The sequence below is a fragment of the Ipomoea triloba genome, chromosome 13, assembly GCF_003576645.1.
Source record: "Ipomoea triloba cultivar NCNSP0323 chromosome 13, ASM357664v1".
Classification (NCBI taxonomy): Eukaryota; Viridiplantae; Streptophyta; class Magnoliopsida; order Solanales; family Convolvulaceae; genus Ipomoea; species Ipomoea triloba.
The window spans coordinates 29,399,413-29,415,723 of NC_044928.1; the positions used below are offsets into that span (position 1 = coordinate 29,399,413).

General features: G+C 39.2%; 3 protein-coding genes across 4 annotated transcripts; all 3 read left to right on the forward strand.

Annotated features, from left to right (window-relative positions):
* The first annotated feature begins 501 nt into the window (after positions 1 to 501).
* Positions 502 to 6,738, forward strand: LOC116002096. The gene is made up of 3 exons (XM_031242116.1): positions 502 to 1,608; positions 3,851 to 4,158; positions 5,841 to 6,738. The coding sequence occupies exons 1-3, from the start codon at positions 653 to 655 to the stop codon at positions 6,194 to 6,196; spliced, it is 1,620 nt and encodes a 539-aa protein (XP_031097976.1). The 5' UTR covers positions 502 to 652; the 3' UTR covers positions 6,197 to 6,738.
* A 2,187-nt stretch (positions 6,739 to 8,925) lies between these two features.
* LOC116002097 (FRIGIDA-like protein 4a) lies at positions 8,926 to 12,226 on the forward strand. Its single transcript, XM_031242117.1, has 3 exons — positions 8,926 to 9,923; positions 10,852 to 11,027; positions 11,504 to 12,226. Exons 1-3 carry the CDS (start codon positions 9,017 to 9,019, stop codon positions 11,969 to 11,971), a joined length of 1,551 nt encoding a protein of 516 aa, XP_031097977.1. The 5' UTR covers positions 8,926 to 9,016; the 3' UTR covers positions 11,972 to 12,226.
* A 1,010-nt stretch (positions 12,227 to 13,236) lies between these two features.
* Positions 13,237 to 16,295, forward strand: LOC116002972 (cysteine synthase). 2 transcript variants are annotated; one of them, XM_031243159.1, is made up of 11 exons: positions 13,237 to 13,337; positions 13,635 to 13,691; positions 14,042 to 14,151; positions 14,300 to 14,357; positions 14,576 to 14,839; positions 15,150 to 15,287; positions 15,403 to 15,454; positions 15,575 to 15,654; positions 15,749 to 15,808; positions 15,900 to 15,980; positions 16,136 to 16,295. In XM_031243159.1, the coding sequence occupies exons 2-11, from the start codon at positions 13,650 to 13,652 to the stop codon at positions 16,226 to 16,228; spliced, it is 978 nt and encodes a 325-aa protein (XP_031099019.1). In that variant the 5' UTR covers positions 13,237 to 13,337; positions 13,635 to 13,649; the 3' UTR covers positions 16,229 to 16,295. The 2 variants fall into 2 exon arrangements, with proteins under 2 accessions (XP_031099019.1, XP_031099020.1); XM_031243160.1 differs by lacking the exon at positions 13,237 to 13,337 and adding an exon at positions 13,441 to 13,464.
* The last annotated feature ends 16 nt before the right edge of the window (positions 16,296 to 16,311 follow it).

The following is a 16,311-nucleotide window of genomic DNA, read 5'->3' on the forward strand; positions in this document are numbered from 1 at the left end:
AATAGTTATATCATGTGTTCGATCTACCTATCACAATTTACATACTGAATATTCACAATTCAAATTATGAACCTAGAGATTGATCATTACACTTAGGGCACAAGGCCCCTCAGCAAAAGAACGGGGCCAAAGCATACGAAAATCACAATATCACTTTAAATAAATAGCCAATCAAAAATTGAAAAAATTTGTCTTTTTTGGCCACCAAGTAGGCAAGCTTAATAGAAATCAAACTGTCTTTATTGATCATTGAGTAGGCGAGTTTAGAGTACCATAATCATCCCGACAAGCCAATTAAGAAATCAAAATGTTTTTAATTACCATAATCATCCCGACAAGCCAACCAAGAAATCAAAATGTTTTTATTGACCACCGAGTAGGCCAGTTTAGGTTACCATAATTGCCCGACAAGCGAGAATATTGTCTTTCCTGCAAAGTAGGCATCTAAAATCAGATTTGAGGAGCCTTTTATGTGTTATGAACTTAGGATGCAATCGATCACGCTAATTTACACCCATCACAAATTTAGCATATTGACCTAATTCAACTATTTTCTTCCCCATTTCAATTCAACATGTATTTCTTATAGATTCTTGCAAATTACATATACATCCCCTGTCGCACCAGATTTTGAAACCCAGAGAGCTGAGTGATGGCAGGAGGCAACCCTTCAAGGCATCCATCTTCCTCCTCAGCCAATGCCAAGCCACCGCAATCTTCCAATGCTTCCCACCGTAAATCCCGCTGGGAATCTCCGGCGAAAAACCGCCCTCCCAAGGACTCCAAACCCTCCGGGTCGGGTTTAGGAGATGGGAAACCTAAACCCTCACCGAAAACCGGGAAGGAAACGGCGCCGTCGACGGCCAATGCAAATAAACCTCCCACCCCTAAGCCCAGATCCGATTTCCGGTCTCCGAAACCCGCCGACCCGGATACCCGTTCCGCGTTGCCTCCGTTTCCGTTCCAGGAGCCTCCGCCGCCTCCTACCTACGGGTTTCATATGCTCGAGCGCCGGAGCATCGCGCTTTCAGATGGTTCTTTGAGGCCTTACTACGCTTTGCCTCCGAATTATCAGGATTTTCAACCTTTGCCACCTAGGGATTTCCGCGGGCCGGGGTTAGGATTCGATAGGCAGTTTCCAATGAGCCCGGATTTCCGGCCCGAGTTCCGGGACCGTGAGAATCCGTTTATGTGGAACCGGAATCAGGATTCTTGGAATTCGCTAGGATTAGATGGGCAGGCTAGTGGACCAGGGATGGGGCCGGGTGTACATGAGAACCCAATGAAGAGAAAGTTTGGGGACGATGCAAGGGAAGTGTATGATGGGTTTGAGAGACAAAGGCAGCAGGTTTTGAAGCATGGAAATATGAGCAACTCACCAGGAACTAGTGGTTTGTATAGGAGAGATGTAGGGGAAATGAGGCCTGCCAAGTTTATGAGGACTGCTGAGGCAAATGTAGGTCAGCTTAAGCATCATACTGTTGATCAAAATGCCCTAAAGAAGGCATTTTTGCACCAAATTAAGTTGGTTTATGAAAACACAAACCAGAAAAATCGGTTTTTGGCAGATGGAAAGCAGGGACGTATTCAGTGTCTCGTCTGTGGCAGGTCTGAAAATAAAGTAGGATTGCCCTATATTTTTGTAGTTATTGTTTGTTTGCTTTTGATTTGTTATGAAGAGGTGCTGTGCTTGATCTCTCTCCTTTTTTCCCCTCTTGAAGTAGCTTCAGGATAAAGTCAATATTTTTTTTTAACATCCAATATGTGAGCTAAATGCACAGTGAGACAGCATCAGTGCTAATTTCATTTTGGTGTATTTGTATGCTGTACCTTTACATTCAATTGCTGCATGCAATAATTTTATTTTCTATATAGTATTTCTTAAGTGGGAAGGCTATTAGTAGTTATTATCTAGTCATTTTAAATTGTGATTTTATTTTTTCTGTTTGCTGTCTTGGTTTAGGGCTGTGATCTTGATCCCTCAGCAGCTTTCTATTTGCTTATTTTTTGAAATAGTAGTCTCAATTTGCCACATTGGTTTCAGTGGCATCATTGGGCTTGAATAAACTTGTTAAATAAGTGTACATAGTACATACCATCCCTTGTGCATCATGTGGGACAGTGGGAGTAGTACAAGTTGTGATCTAGTAATACTACGAGAACATGTAACCCCTATAATTCAGGAGCAGAATCTGTTTTCTTCCACATGCTTGTGGGTTCAAATTTAAAGGTTTGAAGTTGAACTTTCTTTGTAGTACTGAGTTTGTGATATTGTGTATGTTCCCTAGACTATGATTTCTGAATTTCACATTTTAGTGTAAATGCATAATGCATTACCTTACGTTGTCTTGGATGGGGAAAAATGTGAGCCCCAGAGTTCATTCTCTGATTATGTTGCTTCATAATGGTGAGAATCAAAATCTGAATTTTTTCAGCATATAGTCCTATAGATTTTGAGTGATTACTAATGAACTAGAGTTGCTCCAATCTGTTTGGGGGCATTGGTGTGAATCTCTGCTTGGAATTTACAAATGTGGTGCTTTTATTCTTTAAGCCACATTTTTTTGAGCTGCTAATATTGGTGGCTGATTTTTATTTTATTATTATTTTTAGTAAGAACATCTTTGCCTTGCAAGATCATAAATTATGCACTTAAATCCCTTTTTCAGTGTTGCTTAGCTTTGTTAAATATTAGTGTATTATATTATAGTTATATGCAGGAATCTGTCTTTGCTAACAAGTACCCAAGATTACTCGTTATCACTTGTCGTGTTGTTTTTAATTATTTGATTTTATTATTTAACAATTAGCATGGTTGAGTCCCCTTTAGTTGGGGACTGGGGTATCTTATGGAATTCAAGAGCTGTCATTGCTCTGTTTGCTTCCTGGAGTTCATTTGGATGCTGTCATTGGATTATGGTTGATTCAATGCTCCCATTCCACTAAAGACAAGGACAGTAATAGAAATTGTTTGAATGGATCTGGGTTTCTGTGTGTATTTATGTTTGATATACAGATGTGTATATGTCTTTTGCAGGCTTTCACTAGGAAACTTAGTGTTTTTATGGTTGAATTTTTTTTTTTATTAGTGCAATAGTGCCTTGTAGGACCTCCCTTCTGGAGTTTCTATTGCTAGATGCTCGAGCTTTTCATTCACATTTTATATGGTGTATCTTCTTTAGAATATGTCAATACAGTAGTGGGTCCTTGTTGGGACCTGGTATTCTGTTCCTGTTGAGTATGTAGTATTGTGGTAACCAGCTTTCCATATTTGTTGGGCCTCCCTTCATAAGGTGGGATGGGGAAATACTTGAACTTTTTCTTTTATCTCTTTTTAATTCTGTGCTCTATACTTCGTTTCTTGCAAATACTTGTTGCAACCTGGTATTCTCATTATATTGAGTGTATGGTAATTAGTTTATGTTGCTGTTGAATATTATTTTTCACCTTGCTCCTAGATAATGAAATTTCTTTTTGTGTTTGGATACATTGAAGTATTCTAGTGTGGTCCATTATTGTTGTTGAAGTTCAAGGGAATAATTTATCTTCCTTTTAGTATTATGCTATATGTAGTATATATTTCTTATCTCCCATTTTGGAGTTATGGGTATTATCCTGTGACCTAAAAACAATAATGAAAAGATTTAATTGAAAATGCAGTTATTTTATCACTGGTCAGGGTGCTAACAGTTGATTTGATTTTTTTTACCATCTTGTAGATTCTAGCGATACTGCCGTCCAAGCTCCTCTTTTATATTTATTCGCTAAACTCATTGTACTTCAATTTGCACTTGACCTTATCTTTTGAGGTTTCCTGAAGTACTTTCTAATTTTTATGCCTAACATGCAGCTCTTCCCAAGATTTCCCTGATATGCACAGTCTTATTATGCATGCATACAATTCAAATAATGCTGATTCAACTATAGAACACTTGGGCTTTCAGAAAGCTTTGTGCATTCTGATGGGTTGGAACTATTTGATACCTCCTGATAATTCAAAGTCATACCAGCTGTTATCTGGTGATGAAGCAGCTGCTAACCAGAATGACTTGATTATGTGGCCACCACTGGTGATAATTCATAATACAATGACAGGGAAGCGTGCAGATGGGCGCACAGAGGGTTTGGGGAACAAAGCAATGGATAGTTATCTTAGAGGTATAATACATCCCTGCATTCTTTCTTTTCTTTCCAATTCATCTGAGGGGGATATACCAGCTTCCAAGATATTGTCCATTTGCCTTGGGTTCTCTTCTAGCTACCTGCTCTCTGTTAGTTGTGAACTTTTAGAAACATATGCACTGCATATGTGGTGACCGCATTTTTTCTAGTTTTATTATTCATTGCCCCCCAATTAAAAGGAAATTCAGAACTATTTTCTCATCATTAATTCTATAATTAATAATCATTTGCATCTGTATGGTCTTATTCAATTGTGTAGCTTCTTATATGCCATGGAGAAGCCTAGTTTCGTGCAATATTCAATTATAGAATAGCCACATTCTCAAGATCTTGACTCTATTTTGTTAATCCATTTTGCCTGTTCTATTTATTCCACTTTGTTATAGGCTGCTGAATATGCTTTATCTTGTAGGAAGGAACTGATGTTCCAGTTAAATTATTAGCCCCTATATTAGAGTATTCAATAGCTAATCGGTAGTAGAAAGCCTGGATTGATGGATTAAATTGGTGGGCTGTAGTCAAGGGGGAGTGGGTCAAAGGAACAGAGAAAGTTGGATGCCTGATTTTGGAGACTCAGAGGCTGAATTGCAGGAAACTTTAGAACATAAAAGGGTAAGAGGATTGGTCAAAGGGGAAGGGCTAATAATTTTTTTTGTGCATGAAGAGGGATGAGGATGCTATCAGATGCAACAATGCAGTATGAAGGAGATAAGACTAAAATTTGATGTTTCTCTACTGTTTTAAAAACCTTTGCACTAATAGCTGACTACTGACTTACTAAGTGCTTATTTGGCCACAGTATGACCTCATTGAAGCAGAGGGTTTTTTTTTTTTTTTTTTCAACAGCCTTAACTTTGGAACTGCTTGGAGGGCATTACCCTTTTATCTAGCCTTAAAAGTGTCCACCTTTTTATTGTTTGACCCAGCTTATTTGTAGAGGGGTAAAGCTTCTGTGATAGCTTCCCCCTCGTGTAGTTGTCGGCTAGGATCAAGGGTTCATCACTTCTGGCCAATGTGTAAGTGTGCCAAACACAGTTTTCAAGTACCATGATTCTCTTATACAAAGGGTATACTGCTTTTTATTGGGAGTTTGCTGCTAAGCTATTAGGTTTTTGGGCTAGTTGGAATGCATGTTGCATGTGATTACCCCTATAGAACTTCTACAGAGATTCTATTAATTGGCTGAAGTTTGTGCTTTAGTTTCTTGTATCAGTTAATGTGGGAAGAGAAGGAAACTTTCCTTTTCTTTATTACTCCGTATGTTATATTGTCTTTCAGCTTTGTAAATTCATGTATGCATCTCTTTCTGTAGTTTGATCCAGAGGAGAGCAGGCCTCTAAGAGTTTGCCTGCTTAATAACTTTCTCAAAATTTTGTCTTGCCCTATACGTTAAACTTGGCCAGAAAATATGTGTCAGATCATTTCCCTTCCAACTTTTGGAAGTTCCATATGCTCTTATATACAAATACTAGTTTGTTTATTTATTTTCTCTTTAAAAAAGGAAGAAGGGGAGTGGACTTTAGCTGTGGTGTAATGTACAAGTAGTGGAATGTTTAGTATGAGAGCTACCTTCTTACCATTCGATGATGTTTTCAGTGTCTTGCATCTGCAAATTCTTGACTTCTCCTTTTGCCTCATTCTGAAATTTTTGCTTTCAGATATTGGATTTCAAGGGGGCAAGTCAAAATCATTATATTGCAGAGAAGGTCACCTAGGCATTACCCTTGTAAAATTTGCCAGTGATCAGTCAGGTTTGAAAGAGGCTCTAAGGTTGACAGAATACTTTCTCAAAGACAACCGTGGGAGAAATGGTTGGTCCCGTGTGCATCCCTTGACTTTAGTGAAGGACGAAGAAAACAATCCAGACCTAGTGAAGGTTGATCAGCGAACAGGCGAGAAAAAGAGAGTGTTCTATGGATATTTGGCAACAGTTTCTGATATGGATAAGGTTGATTTCGAGACTAGGAAGAAGGTTTCTATTGAGAGCATAAGAGAATTCCAGTCATCATCATAATAAAACCGTTATGGTAACTTTGCTAGGGTATCTAATTACTTCCATCTTCCCTGTCTAGAAAAGTTTCATCTTTTCGCTTGATGATCCGCATTGCCTTTCCCTTTTGGGGCCTGGGTAATGATTTTTCTGTGGCTAAATTGTCAATTTCGTGGACAATTGGTACAAGCTTCCTGCTCTCTTTATCGTTAATGATCATAGGCTGGTGTTGGTTCTCAATTGAGCTCTATGAATTGTTTGTTGCATGAATAGTTAGAAACAGCCAAGGGATGGTAAGGGAGGGGGATTGACAGGTAGGATTATGCTTACTTTGATGCTCTTATTATTTGTGATGATTATCGATTAGTTGATCATAATAGGCATATAAACTATACATCTATGATTGCTAGATTAGTATCTTCTTAGCATACTTAGTTGGCTGCTTGGCTTGAATCTAAGCACATATCAGAACACTGCTTTCGTTCTGCCCTTTAAGCCATTCTTTTGTATCTCATTTGTGGATTGATCGAGACACTTTCAGTGCACTAATTGCTTTTTTCCCACTATTTGCTCTTCATTTACCGTTGCATGTCAGTGAAGCTAGTCGTAATCCCCATCTGCTGATCATAATCCTTCACATTTCGGTAATCTCAAAGATGAAAACGTGGATTACTTTATTATGGCCTTGTTTTTGGTAATGCTTAGGAACATTTGATGTTACCATATGGTATGCAGGTTTTATGTGTTGGAGGAGAATACTTTGATTTGAATATTGCATGCATAGGTGGTAGTACAATGATTACTCCCACAAATAGGAATTAATGGCAATAATTATAATAATAATCTTAGGATTTGTTTAAAGCTTATCATCTCCTCTTTCATGTGATTCAAAGATTCCTCCTCCATGGATAATATAAAATGGAAGGAGAGATGACAGATGCGCATGCTTAGCCATGTACAGGTGTGTATGTTTCTTTATCTGCACAACTTGCTTTTATAGACCATTCAAGTCTATCAGCTTGATTGGTGTGAGTAGTTGTGTATTCTCGTTCTTTAAGACAGGTTTGAGTTTGGTATGAGCTTTAAGGTGTTTTCTACAGTTAGGGTCTATTCAGGATACTTTGCAGTCTGACAAGAATGTGCACTCTTCCCCCTTAAGAGAGGTCTGAGTATGATATGAGCTTATAGGTGTTTCCTACAGTGCTCAGGAAAGAAATATATTATTCAAGTTGGCAATGACTTGTTACTATACAAAATTATCACTTCAATAGGTGTATGTGCATCTCTTGGGGTACATCATTTAATATCTGAATTATTGTGAGACTAATATGAATTATGGGTATTGAAAGAGTTTGGGTCTACCAAGTTGGATGGGAAGATTAAAGTAGTGAAATTTGAAAAGATAAAAACAAAACAAAACAAAAAATGGGTGTGATTTGAGTGGCATTGTCTTTGAGGAAATGTCTTTTATACTTTATCTGAGTGTAAGCATGTGAGAGCAGTCAGGGTAGGCTACCCACTTTCCCTGCCATTCCTGCTCCGGTTTCCGGGATAATAAGCCTTTATTCCCTCCCCCCATTCCTATCATCACCACACTCAAATCCCATTCCCTCTCACTTCCCTCACTGTCACCCCTCCCCTAAAAGGAAATCATTAATTTTTTTTACCTTTAATTAATTACTGTTCTTTGCCCATGACTTCTCGATAACAGGGCGTTTAGTTGGAAAGAAGAATTATTATATACATTTATACAATAATATTCTTGGAAGAGTTATATTTTCAAATAAATTCTAATAAAAAGATGTGTACCTTGCCAAGGACTTTATAGTCGAGCAGCATAGCTGTGACTTTTCAAATGAGAGGTCTTATGTTCGAACTCCAATGCAAGAGCATTGATTTTTTGTGCTTTAGTAGATTGAAAAAATATGTATGAACATATTGTAACAGAGTCAATAGTACTAAAATACATTGTGTAAAGAAAATAATAGTAATAAAAAAAAACAAGTAGAACCATGGGAAGTAGCTTTAAAAGGAAATATCTTTAATTGTGCTTGTAGAGGGTATGATGTACAGCTGCTCATGAGATGAAAGCTTTGAACAAAGCTGACACAACCCACGCCACCCCTATCCTTTCTCACAGTGCCCTCCACTGTTCAATAATATTCTCCCTTTTTTTTTCCTAATATTTTTTTATAAAAAAATTATAGTTCAAAAATAAAATGTCAATATAATTAGAAACAATCATGTAATTATTAAAAAAAATAAGTCAACTTAATTGACATTTTTTGTTTTAACTAAAAATCTAAACTTATAGTTAGATTGTTCGAGGGGGTATGTAATAATCCACCGATGAAATAAAATAAATCGTATGGAGTGTTAGAAATGTTTTGTATAACGAGTTTTATCAAGAAGATATTAGCAAGAATTAGATTCTGGTAAAGGATTATGGTGTATTTACTAAACTACCCTTTTGGGACAACACATTTATTAAAGAAGTTAAATTGAGGTTGTGTTCCGTACATGGTGATTTAAATGACATTCACAATCCTTAACTTAAGCTAAAGCCCACAGACAGACAGCGGCGCACATTAGCAACTCAACTGCAGAGGGAAGCCCTCTTTCTACGCAGACACGACTGCACGTGGTGGCCCGCCATTCGTCCACGTACCGCCTTCGTCGCTTTATCGCCGCCAGCCCCACCACTCAACCAAACCCTCCTCAACTCAGTCCTCACACCTCCTTTCTCTCACCATAATCTTTCTTCTCTTCTCCCTTTCTTTCATTTCTAGGGTTTTCTCTCTCTCTCTCTCTCTCTCTCTCTCTACCTCTCTCTAAGACTCGAAAATGGGTTCAATCGCCGATCCCGGCGAGGTGACTCAGGCGTCGGCGCCGCCGCCGCCGACGAGCTTCGACGAGTTTCAGCGCCAGACATCTCTGATGACGAGCTGCACTCTCCTCTGGAAGGAGCTATCTGATCATTTCACTTCTCTGGAGCAGGATCTTTTGAGGAAGTCTGAAGCCCTAAAGGCGAAGCTGCAAACCCTAGATACTCAGACCAAGCAGTCCCTGGAGGTGCTGGAGAAGCGGGAGACGTCAATTGCGGCCTCCATCTCCATTGCGCTCAAGAAAGTGGACGAGAGCCTGGTGGAATTCGGGAACGCTGCTAAGGAGGAGGGTTCCGAGGAGGCGGAGGTGGATAATTCCGCGGGTTTGCTGTTAAAGCTGAGGTCTTTTTGTGTCCAGATGGATTCCAGAAGCTTCTGGAGCTTCGTGAATGTTCGGAAGAAGGAGCTGGAGTGTTTGAGGTCGGAAATCCCGAAAGCCCTAGGGGACTGTGTGGACCCCCCCAAGTTCGTTATGGAGGCGATTTCTGAGGTGTTTCCGGTGGACAAGAGGGAGCTGAAGAGCGAGAGGAGCAATGATTTGGGGTGGGCTTGTGTTCTGCTTCTGGAATCGCTGATTCCTGTGATGATGGATCCGGTGCTGGGCAGTGAGAGGATGCTGGTCACGCCGGCCGTGAGGGAGAGGGCGAATGAGATCGCCGAGACATGGAAGAAGAGCTTGGATGAAAGGGGAGGGATCGAGAATGTTAAAACCCCTGATGTGCATACTTTCTTGCAACATTTGGTCACTTTTGGGGTTGTTAAGGAGGCGGATGTTGATTTGTACAGAAAGCTTGTGGTTGGGTCTGCTTGGCGGAAACATATGCCTAAGCTTGCACTGTCTCTTGGCCTTGGAGATAAAATGCCTGGTAAGCTTTTGAATCTTGACGTTTTCTTGACTCTTTTATACTTAGTTCCAATTTGGGTCATTTTTTTCTAGTGTTTTTCTTGTCTAAATCTGATAAAGTTCAAATTTTTAGCTTGTAATTTGAAGGCCTTCTGGGTAGAGTTTGGATTTTTGGAACTCTAGTGAGCTCAAGCTTGGGTTTTTACTTGATAATGGAGGCCCTGAAAAATGTGATAAAATTCAAGTTTTTAGCTTGTAATTTAAAGACCGTAGAGTTTGGATTTCTGGGACTCTAGTGAGCTCAAGCTTGGGTTTTTACTTGATAATGGGGGCTCTGAAAAATGTGATAAAGTTCAAGTTTTTAGCTTGTAATTTGAAGTCCTTCTGGGTAGAGTTTGGATTTCTGGAACTCTAGTGAGCTCAAGCTTGGGTTTATACTTGATAATGGAGGCTCTGAAAATGGATGGTGTGTACATTTTGGTGTTCTGAATGGAGCTAGTTTGCAGTGTTATGGATTTTGTCCTTTATTCGCCATTAGAAGGCTAACACAAGATGTTGAACATCATTGTCTTTTCCAAATCCCACATCTTATTCCCTTGTTTCCCTTTTCAGTTTGGCTCTTATGTCTTGTTATGTAGTTGGTTTTAGAGAAATCTTCCTAATCTATGTGGTTCGGCAGGAGACATTGTTTTAAGGCTATTGTATTTGTCTTTCTGAGGAAGTGTTGCCTGCAAAGTCTATTGGTTTTGGGAGAACTTCTGCACTGGGGTTAAGAAATATCAGCCACAGTTTATAGTTTTAGATGTGAAATTGTTATTGACTGCGAGTTGTTGGAATGCTTGAGCAATTGTCTAAATAGCTACGTTTGATATTGAATACACTTTATAGGTGTTTTGTTAGTTATACATCTGAACGAATCTCTTTTGGTGAATCTGCCCCTTTCTTTGCAGAGCTGATTGAAGAGTTAATTAGCAGAGGACAACAGGTAGATGCTGTACATTTCACTTATGAAGTCGGCCTCATCAACAAATTTCCTCCTGTTCCTCTTCTGAAAGCTTTTCTGAAGGATGCGAAGAAGGCTGCTACTGCAATTCTAGAGGATCCTAACAATTCTGGCCGAGCTGCGGTATCTTCCAATTTCTATGCTTCTGTTGTTTTCTTGTCTGTCTCTGGAGCTAATTTTATATTTTAATGGTTGAGATTATCAAAGAATTTCTTCTAATTTTCTCCAATCGTATTAGATAGGCCATAATTACTTCTTTGCTTTCACTCATCTGGCTGTCTCTGAAAGGTTAAGTCTTGGTTTCTGTTAATTGGTTATACTTTATACTGCCTTGTTTATCTGCCACAATGCTGATTGTATGCATATTCGGTCTATATGATGGATGAGATGTGCTTTCTTTTTCATTAACTTTCATGCTTTTGCAGAAGAAATTTAATTTGTTGCCAAAGAGATCTAAGCTTGTTGTGACTTGTCGCTTAGCATATTGATGACTCTCGGTGTTTTATAATAGATTGGTTGTATTGGTTACTTGTACTCATCCAATGCGAAATACAATTCACTTCTCTAATATAGTTCGTTGTTTTTGGCGTTATAAACAGCATCTTGCTGCGAAGAAAGAGCTGTCAGCAATCCGGGCTGTCCTCAAGTGCATCGAAGAATACAAGCTCGAAGCTGAATTCCCGCCAGAACACCTCAAGAAGCGTCTCGAGCAGTTGGAGAAGACCAAGACCGAGAAAAAGAAGCCGGCTGCAGCTGCAGCCCCGGCCGCCAAGCGTACGCGCGTCAGCAACGGTGGTCCCATGCCTCCCGCCAAGGCGGGCCGCTCGACCAACGCCTACGTCTCTTCTTTCCCCGCAGCAGCCCCGACATTCGTCAGGTCACCCTCGCATACCCAGTACCCTACTGGAGTTCCAGCCTACCCCGCATCGCCAATATACGCCCATGGAAGCATGAGTCCCCAGTACGTTTACTCGCCCGAAGCTGCCCCTTACCCCGGCAGCCCCTACTCCCCATATGGAAGCTATGGCAACGCAATGGCACCGGCTTACCAGCAAGCTTACTACTGATATAACTAATGACTGGCTCAAGAAATATGGTGACAACTGATAATCATGACTCAATCTGAATTTCTCTAAAGTGATATGTAATCACTAACCTAAATGGTAGCTTTATCTGTGTGTTAATCCTTAATTTCGACCTTTATCCTCCTGCTTCTTGCTTTGCAGCAGCAGGCTGTACTTCTGATGTTGATTAAACTTATAGTATTAGGTGTTTGTGAAAATTAATTTAGATATATATATATATGCTTAATTGCTTATTAACAAATGGCTTTAGGCAGTTTAAACTTTAGCCCTTATAGTTCTAGCTCCACATACAGCAGTTCTTCCTCAATCAATCTAGTTTGTTCCTAAGGTCTTAATCTGATCTTGGATAATCTGCAGTGATGGAGACAAAGATGGAAGATAATTTGTGATTTTTGTGACATATCAGGACAGTTAGTAAGTGGACTGTTAATGCAATAGATTAGGATTGTTTGTAATTGGTAAACAAACTGTTAATGTAATGCAATTGTAGCGATGGAGGATGGGTATGCGTGTGTGAACACACCTCCAAGTAAGAATTAATCTAAATTAGTTTGGGTATGCGTGTGTGAGCTCCTCCGAGTAAGAATTAATCTAAATTAGTCAATTAGTCTTGGTGTTTGAGTCCCTCCGAGTAAGAGTTAATCTGAATTAGTCTCAGTGGTAAACATACTGGACATTGCGTGTGTGAATTAATCTAAATTAGTCTTATTGTGATAAAGATATTGAAAGCGAGATGCTATAAGACACAAAAGATTGGACTGAATGTTGCGTGTGTGAATTAATTTAAATTAGTCAATATCAGACTGGACGTTGCGTGTGTGAATTAATCTTAATTAGTCTAGATCGGACTGGACGCTGCGTGTGTGAATTATCTAAATTAGTCCTATTGTGATAAAGATATTGAAAGCGAGATGCTATTGGAAACAAAAGATGGGACGATAATTATTTTTCCAAATTACTATATTGTCCTTGATATTGCTTTTTATTTATTTATTTTTAATATTTTCTTCCACTTTGAAAAATGAAATTATCTATGCCACAACTTCTAAATCAGCCAAGATACAAAAATACAAAAACGTCTACTACCTGTCAATAGCTTTATGCACAAATGGGCAAAATATGGATAATTCTTTATGGAATTATTGTATATAGTCTTAGAACAAGGAAAGGTTCATTTGATGATCTGTCAATTAATTTAAATAAACCAAGTCAAACAATTTAAGTCCATAGTAAATATCATCCTTCCTGTTTTGGAATATCTTTCCTATATAATACAAAATTCTCCCCCATATAATTATTCCCAAAAAACTCATTATCTTCTCATATTGTCAAAGCTCAGAAGTAGAAGGTAATTACATAATTTATTGCTTTATTTTCTTTAGATTCATGGAATAGTAGAATAATTGGGGATGCTAGACATCCCAAACGTGACAGAAAACTTTGTGAGATTGAAGTTCTTGGGATCTCTTTCCTTTGTAAGTGTTAGAAAATGATTTTGTTTATGTATTGTTATCTGAATGAGGTTAAAGCTGAAAGATTTTGCAGTGTAAGATGCTTGTTGGGCAAAGAATTTGGTGTTTGTTTTGTATGTGTATGTGTCATTTTGTCGAACACTTTGTTTACCTTCTGAATGGTTTTGCTGCAGACTTAATCTGAAAAGATGGCAGAGGAAAGGACTGGGATTGCCAAGGATGTTACTGAAGTGAGTTTCATGCTCTTGATATTTTTCAGTTTCTGCAAATTTCTTTACTCTCTTGGTTTAGTACAGTATATATATTATATATACATCATAGATAGTACTTATTTGAGTGACGAGGGAAACCTCAACCACTACCCTGAGGGTTGGTTAAACGTCAGCTTATGACCTTATGACCTTAGCCGGCAAAGGACCACAAGGAGATAAACCAACTTAGGTTGCCCCTGTCTCAAACCAAGAAGGCCAATAGGCCGCTCGCGCTGGGAGTTGAACTTGTAACCTTATGGTTACCATGTCAACAACTTGGGGTTGCCCCCTAGATAGTACTTATTTGATTTCTGGTTTTTGTTGTACAGTTGATTGGTAAAACTCCATTGGTGTACCTGAACAATATTGTTGATGGATGTGTTGCTCGAGTTGCAGCGAAGCTGGAAATGATGGAGCCATGCTCTAGCGTTAAGGATAGGTTTTAGATTATATTACAAGATTTACAGTTTTCATGCATATTTACCAGAGACTGCTGTTTTTCTGTCTTCTAGAGTTTGGTTCTGTTTGGTTAAGATTCTTAGTTTTTATCTTCTCACATAGATTAAATGGTATAATATTGTGTGCAGGATTGGTTATAGTATGATTACAGATGCTGAGGAGAAAGGGCTCATTAAACCAGGACAGGTGAGCCATGACTGATCTATATCTTCATCTCTTTGAGCAGTCATTTTGAGCTCTACATACAATAGTTTATCCTCGAATCTTGTAGTTGCGTTAACAGTCTGCTGATTAACTGTGGGTTGTTTGACTTGTTTCAAGCTCTAAATTGACCTTAAAGTTTTCGTTCTGCAATTATATTATCTGAACTTTTACTGTGATGCAAATGTTTTTTGTTGGTGAAGAGTGTTCTGATTGAACCTACAAGTGGAAACACTGGGATTGGGTTGGCATTCATGGCTGCTGCAAAGGGCTACAAGCTTATCATCACCATGCCTGCTTCCATGAGTCTGGAAAGAAGGATTCTTCTCCGCGCCTTCGGAGCTGAGTTGGTGCTCACTGACCCTGCAAGGGGAATGAAAGCTGCCATACAAAAGGCTGAAGAGATTATGGCCAAAACACCCAATTCCTACATTCTCCAGCAATTCGAAAACCCTGCAAACCCAAAGGTTGTTTACTTTAACTTATTTTTTGATTGACGAGGGAAACCCGCAGCCATTACCCGAAGGTGTGCACTGGGTAAACCCTGCCTTGTAACCCTAGCTGGCAAAGAACCACAAGGAGGTAAACCAGTCTAGGTTACCCATGCCTGACTGGTTCAAGCCAAGAAGACCAATAGGCCGCTCCTGTAGGGAGTCAAACTTGCAACCTTGTGGTTTCCAAGCTGACTAACTTGACTGGGGTTGTCCCTTGTTTGCTTTAACTTATTGTTGCAGTGAATGGTGGAGATTGGTTGTTAATTTGCTGTTTTTATTGCAGATTCATTATGAAACCACTGGACCTGAAATCTGGAAAGGTTCAAATGGTAAAATAGATGCTTTGGTCTCTGGGATTGGCACTGGTGGCACAGTTACTGGTTCAGGCAGATTCCTTAGGGAACAGAATCCCAACATAAAGGTTATCTTTGATTTTCAACTGGGAATTTAATTTGGAAAAAATAAAGTTAAATTCTTGTGCTGACTGGAAATTGTTTTCTTTTGGATTCTGTCACTGTTCTTTAACTGTGTTTTAGCTGTATGGAGTGGAACCTGTTGAGAGTCCTATTCTCAATGGAGGAAAGCCAGGTGAGCTCGATCCCGAGACTTCCAGTCTTACACCTATGCCACTAGACTACAAGGTCTCGGCAAACACAAATGGCATTTTTGAAATTATATTTGACATTTAATTTTCATCTGATGCATAAGGTCCACACAAGATCCAGGGAATCGGGGCCGGTTTTATCCCTGGAGTGTTGGAAGTTGATCTTCTGGATGAAGTCATTCAAGTAAGATATGAACTTGTTCTTCTCATGCAGTGACTCTAAGCCTGCTCTCTTTTGACTATAACATAGTTTATCTGTGATTTGTGCACCAAACCAGATCTCCAGTGATGAAGCCATTGAAACTGCAAAGCTGCTTGCAGTGAAAGAGGGATTGCTTGTAAGCCAAAAACTCCATTCAATTCCTTCCCCATTTTGTACTCCAATCACACACTATCCAGCAAAATCTGAACACTGAACATGTACTGCAGGTGGGAATATCATCTGGTGCAGCAGCAGCAGCTGCAATCAGAATCGCCAAGCGGCCGGAGAATGCGGGGAAACTCATTGTTGTATGTGCTTGCCTTCCCCGAGTCTCCGACAGTCTCACTATCAGTTTAAACTTTTAGAATATATATAATTGTGTAAAATGGCTGTTATTCTATTATGACGATTTGCCATTCGAGCAATGCAGACACTAACTGCAGTCATTTGCAATGCTGTGCAGGTTGTTTTCCCGAGCTTTGGGGAGCGTTATCTTTCTTCTGTGCTCTTTGAATCTATCAGGCATGAAGCTGAGAACATGACCTTTGAGACTTGAAGTTCTTCTGGAGATTCAAGTCACATTGTTGGTTATCTACAGACACCTTTTTTTTTTTTTTTTTTTTTTTTTTTTTTTTTTTT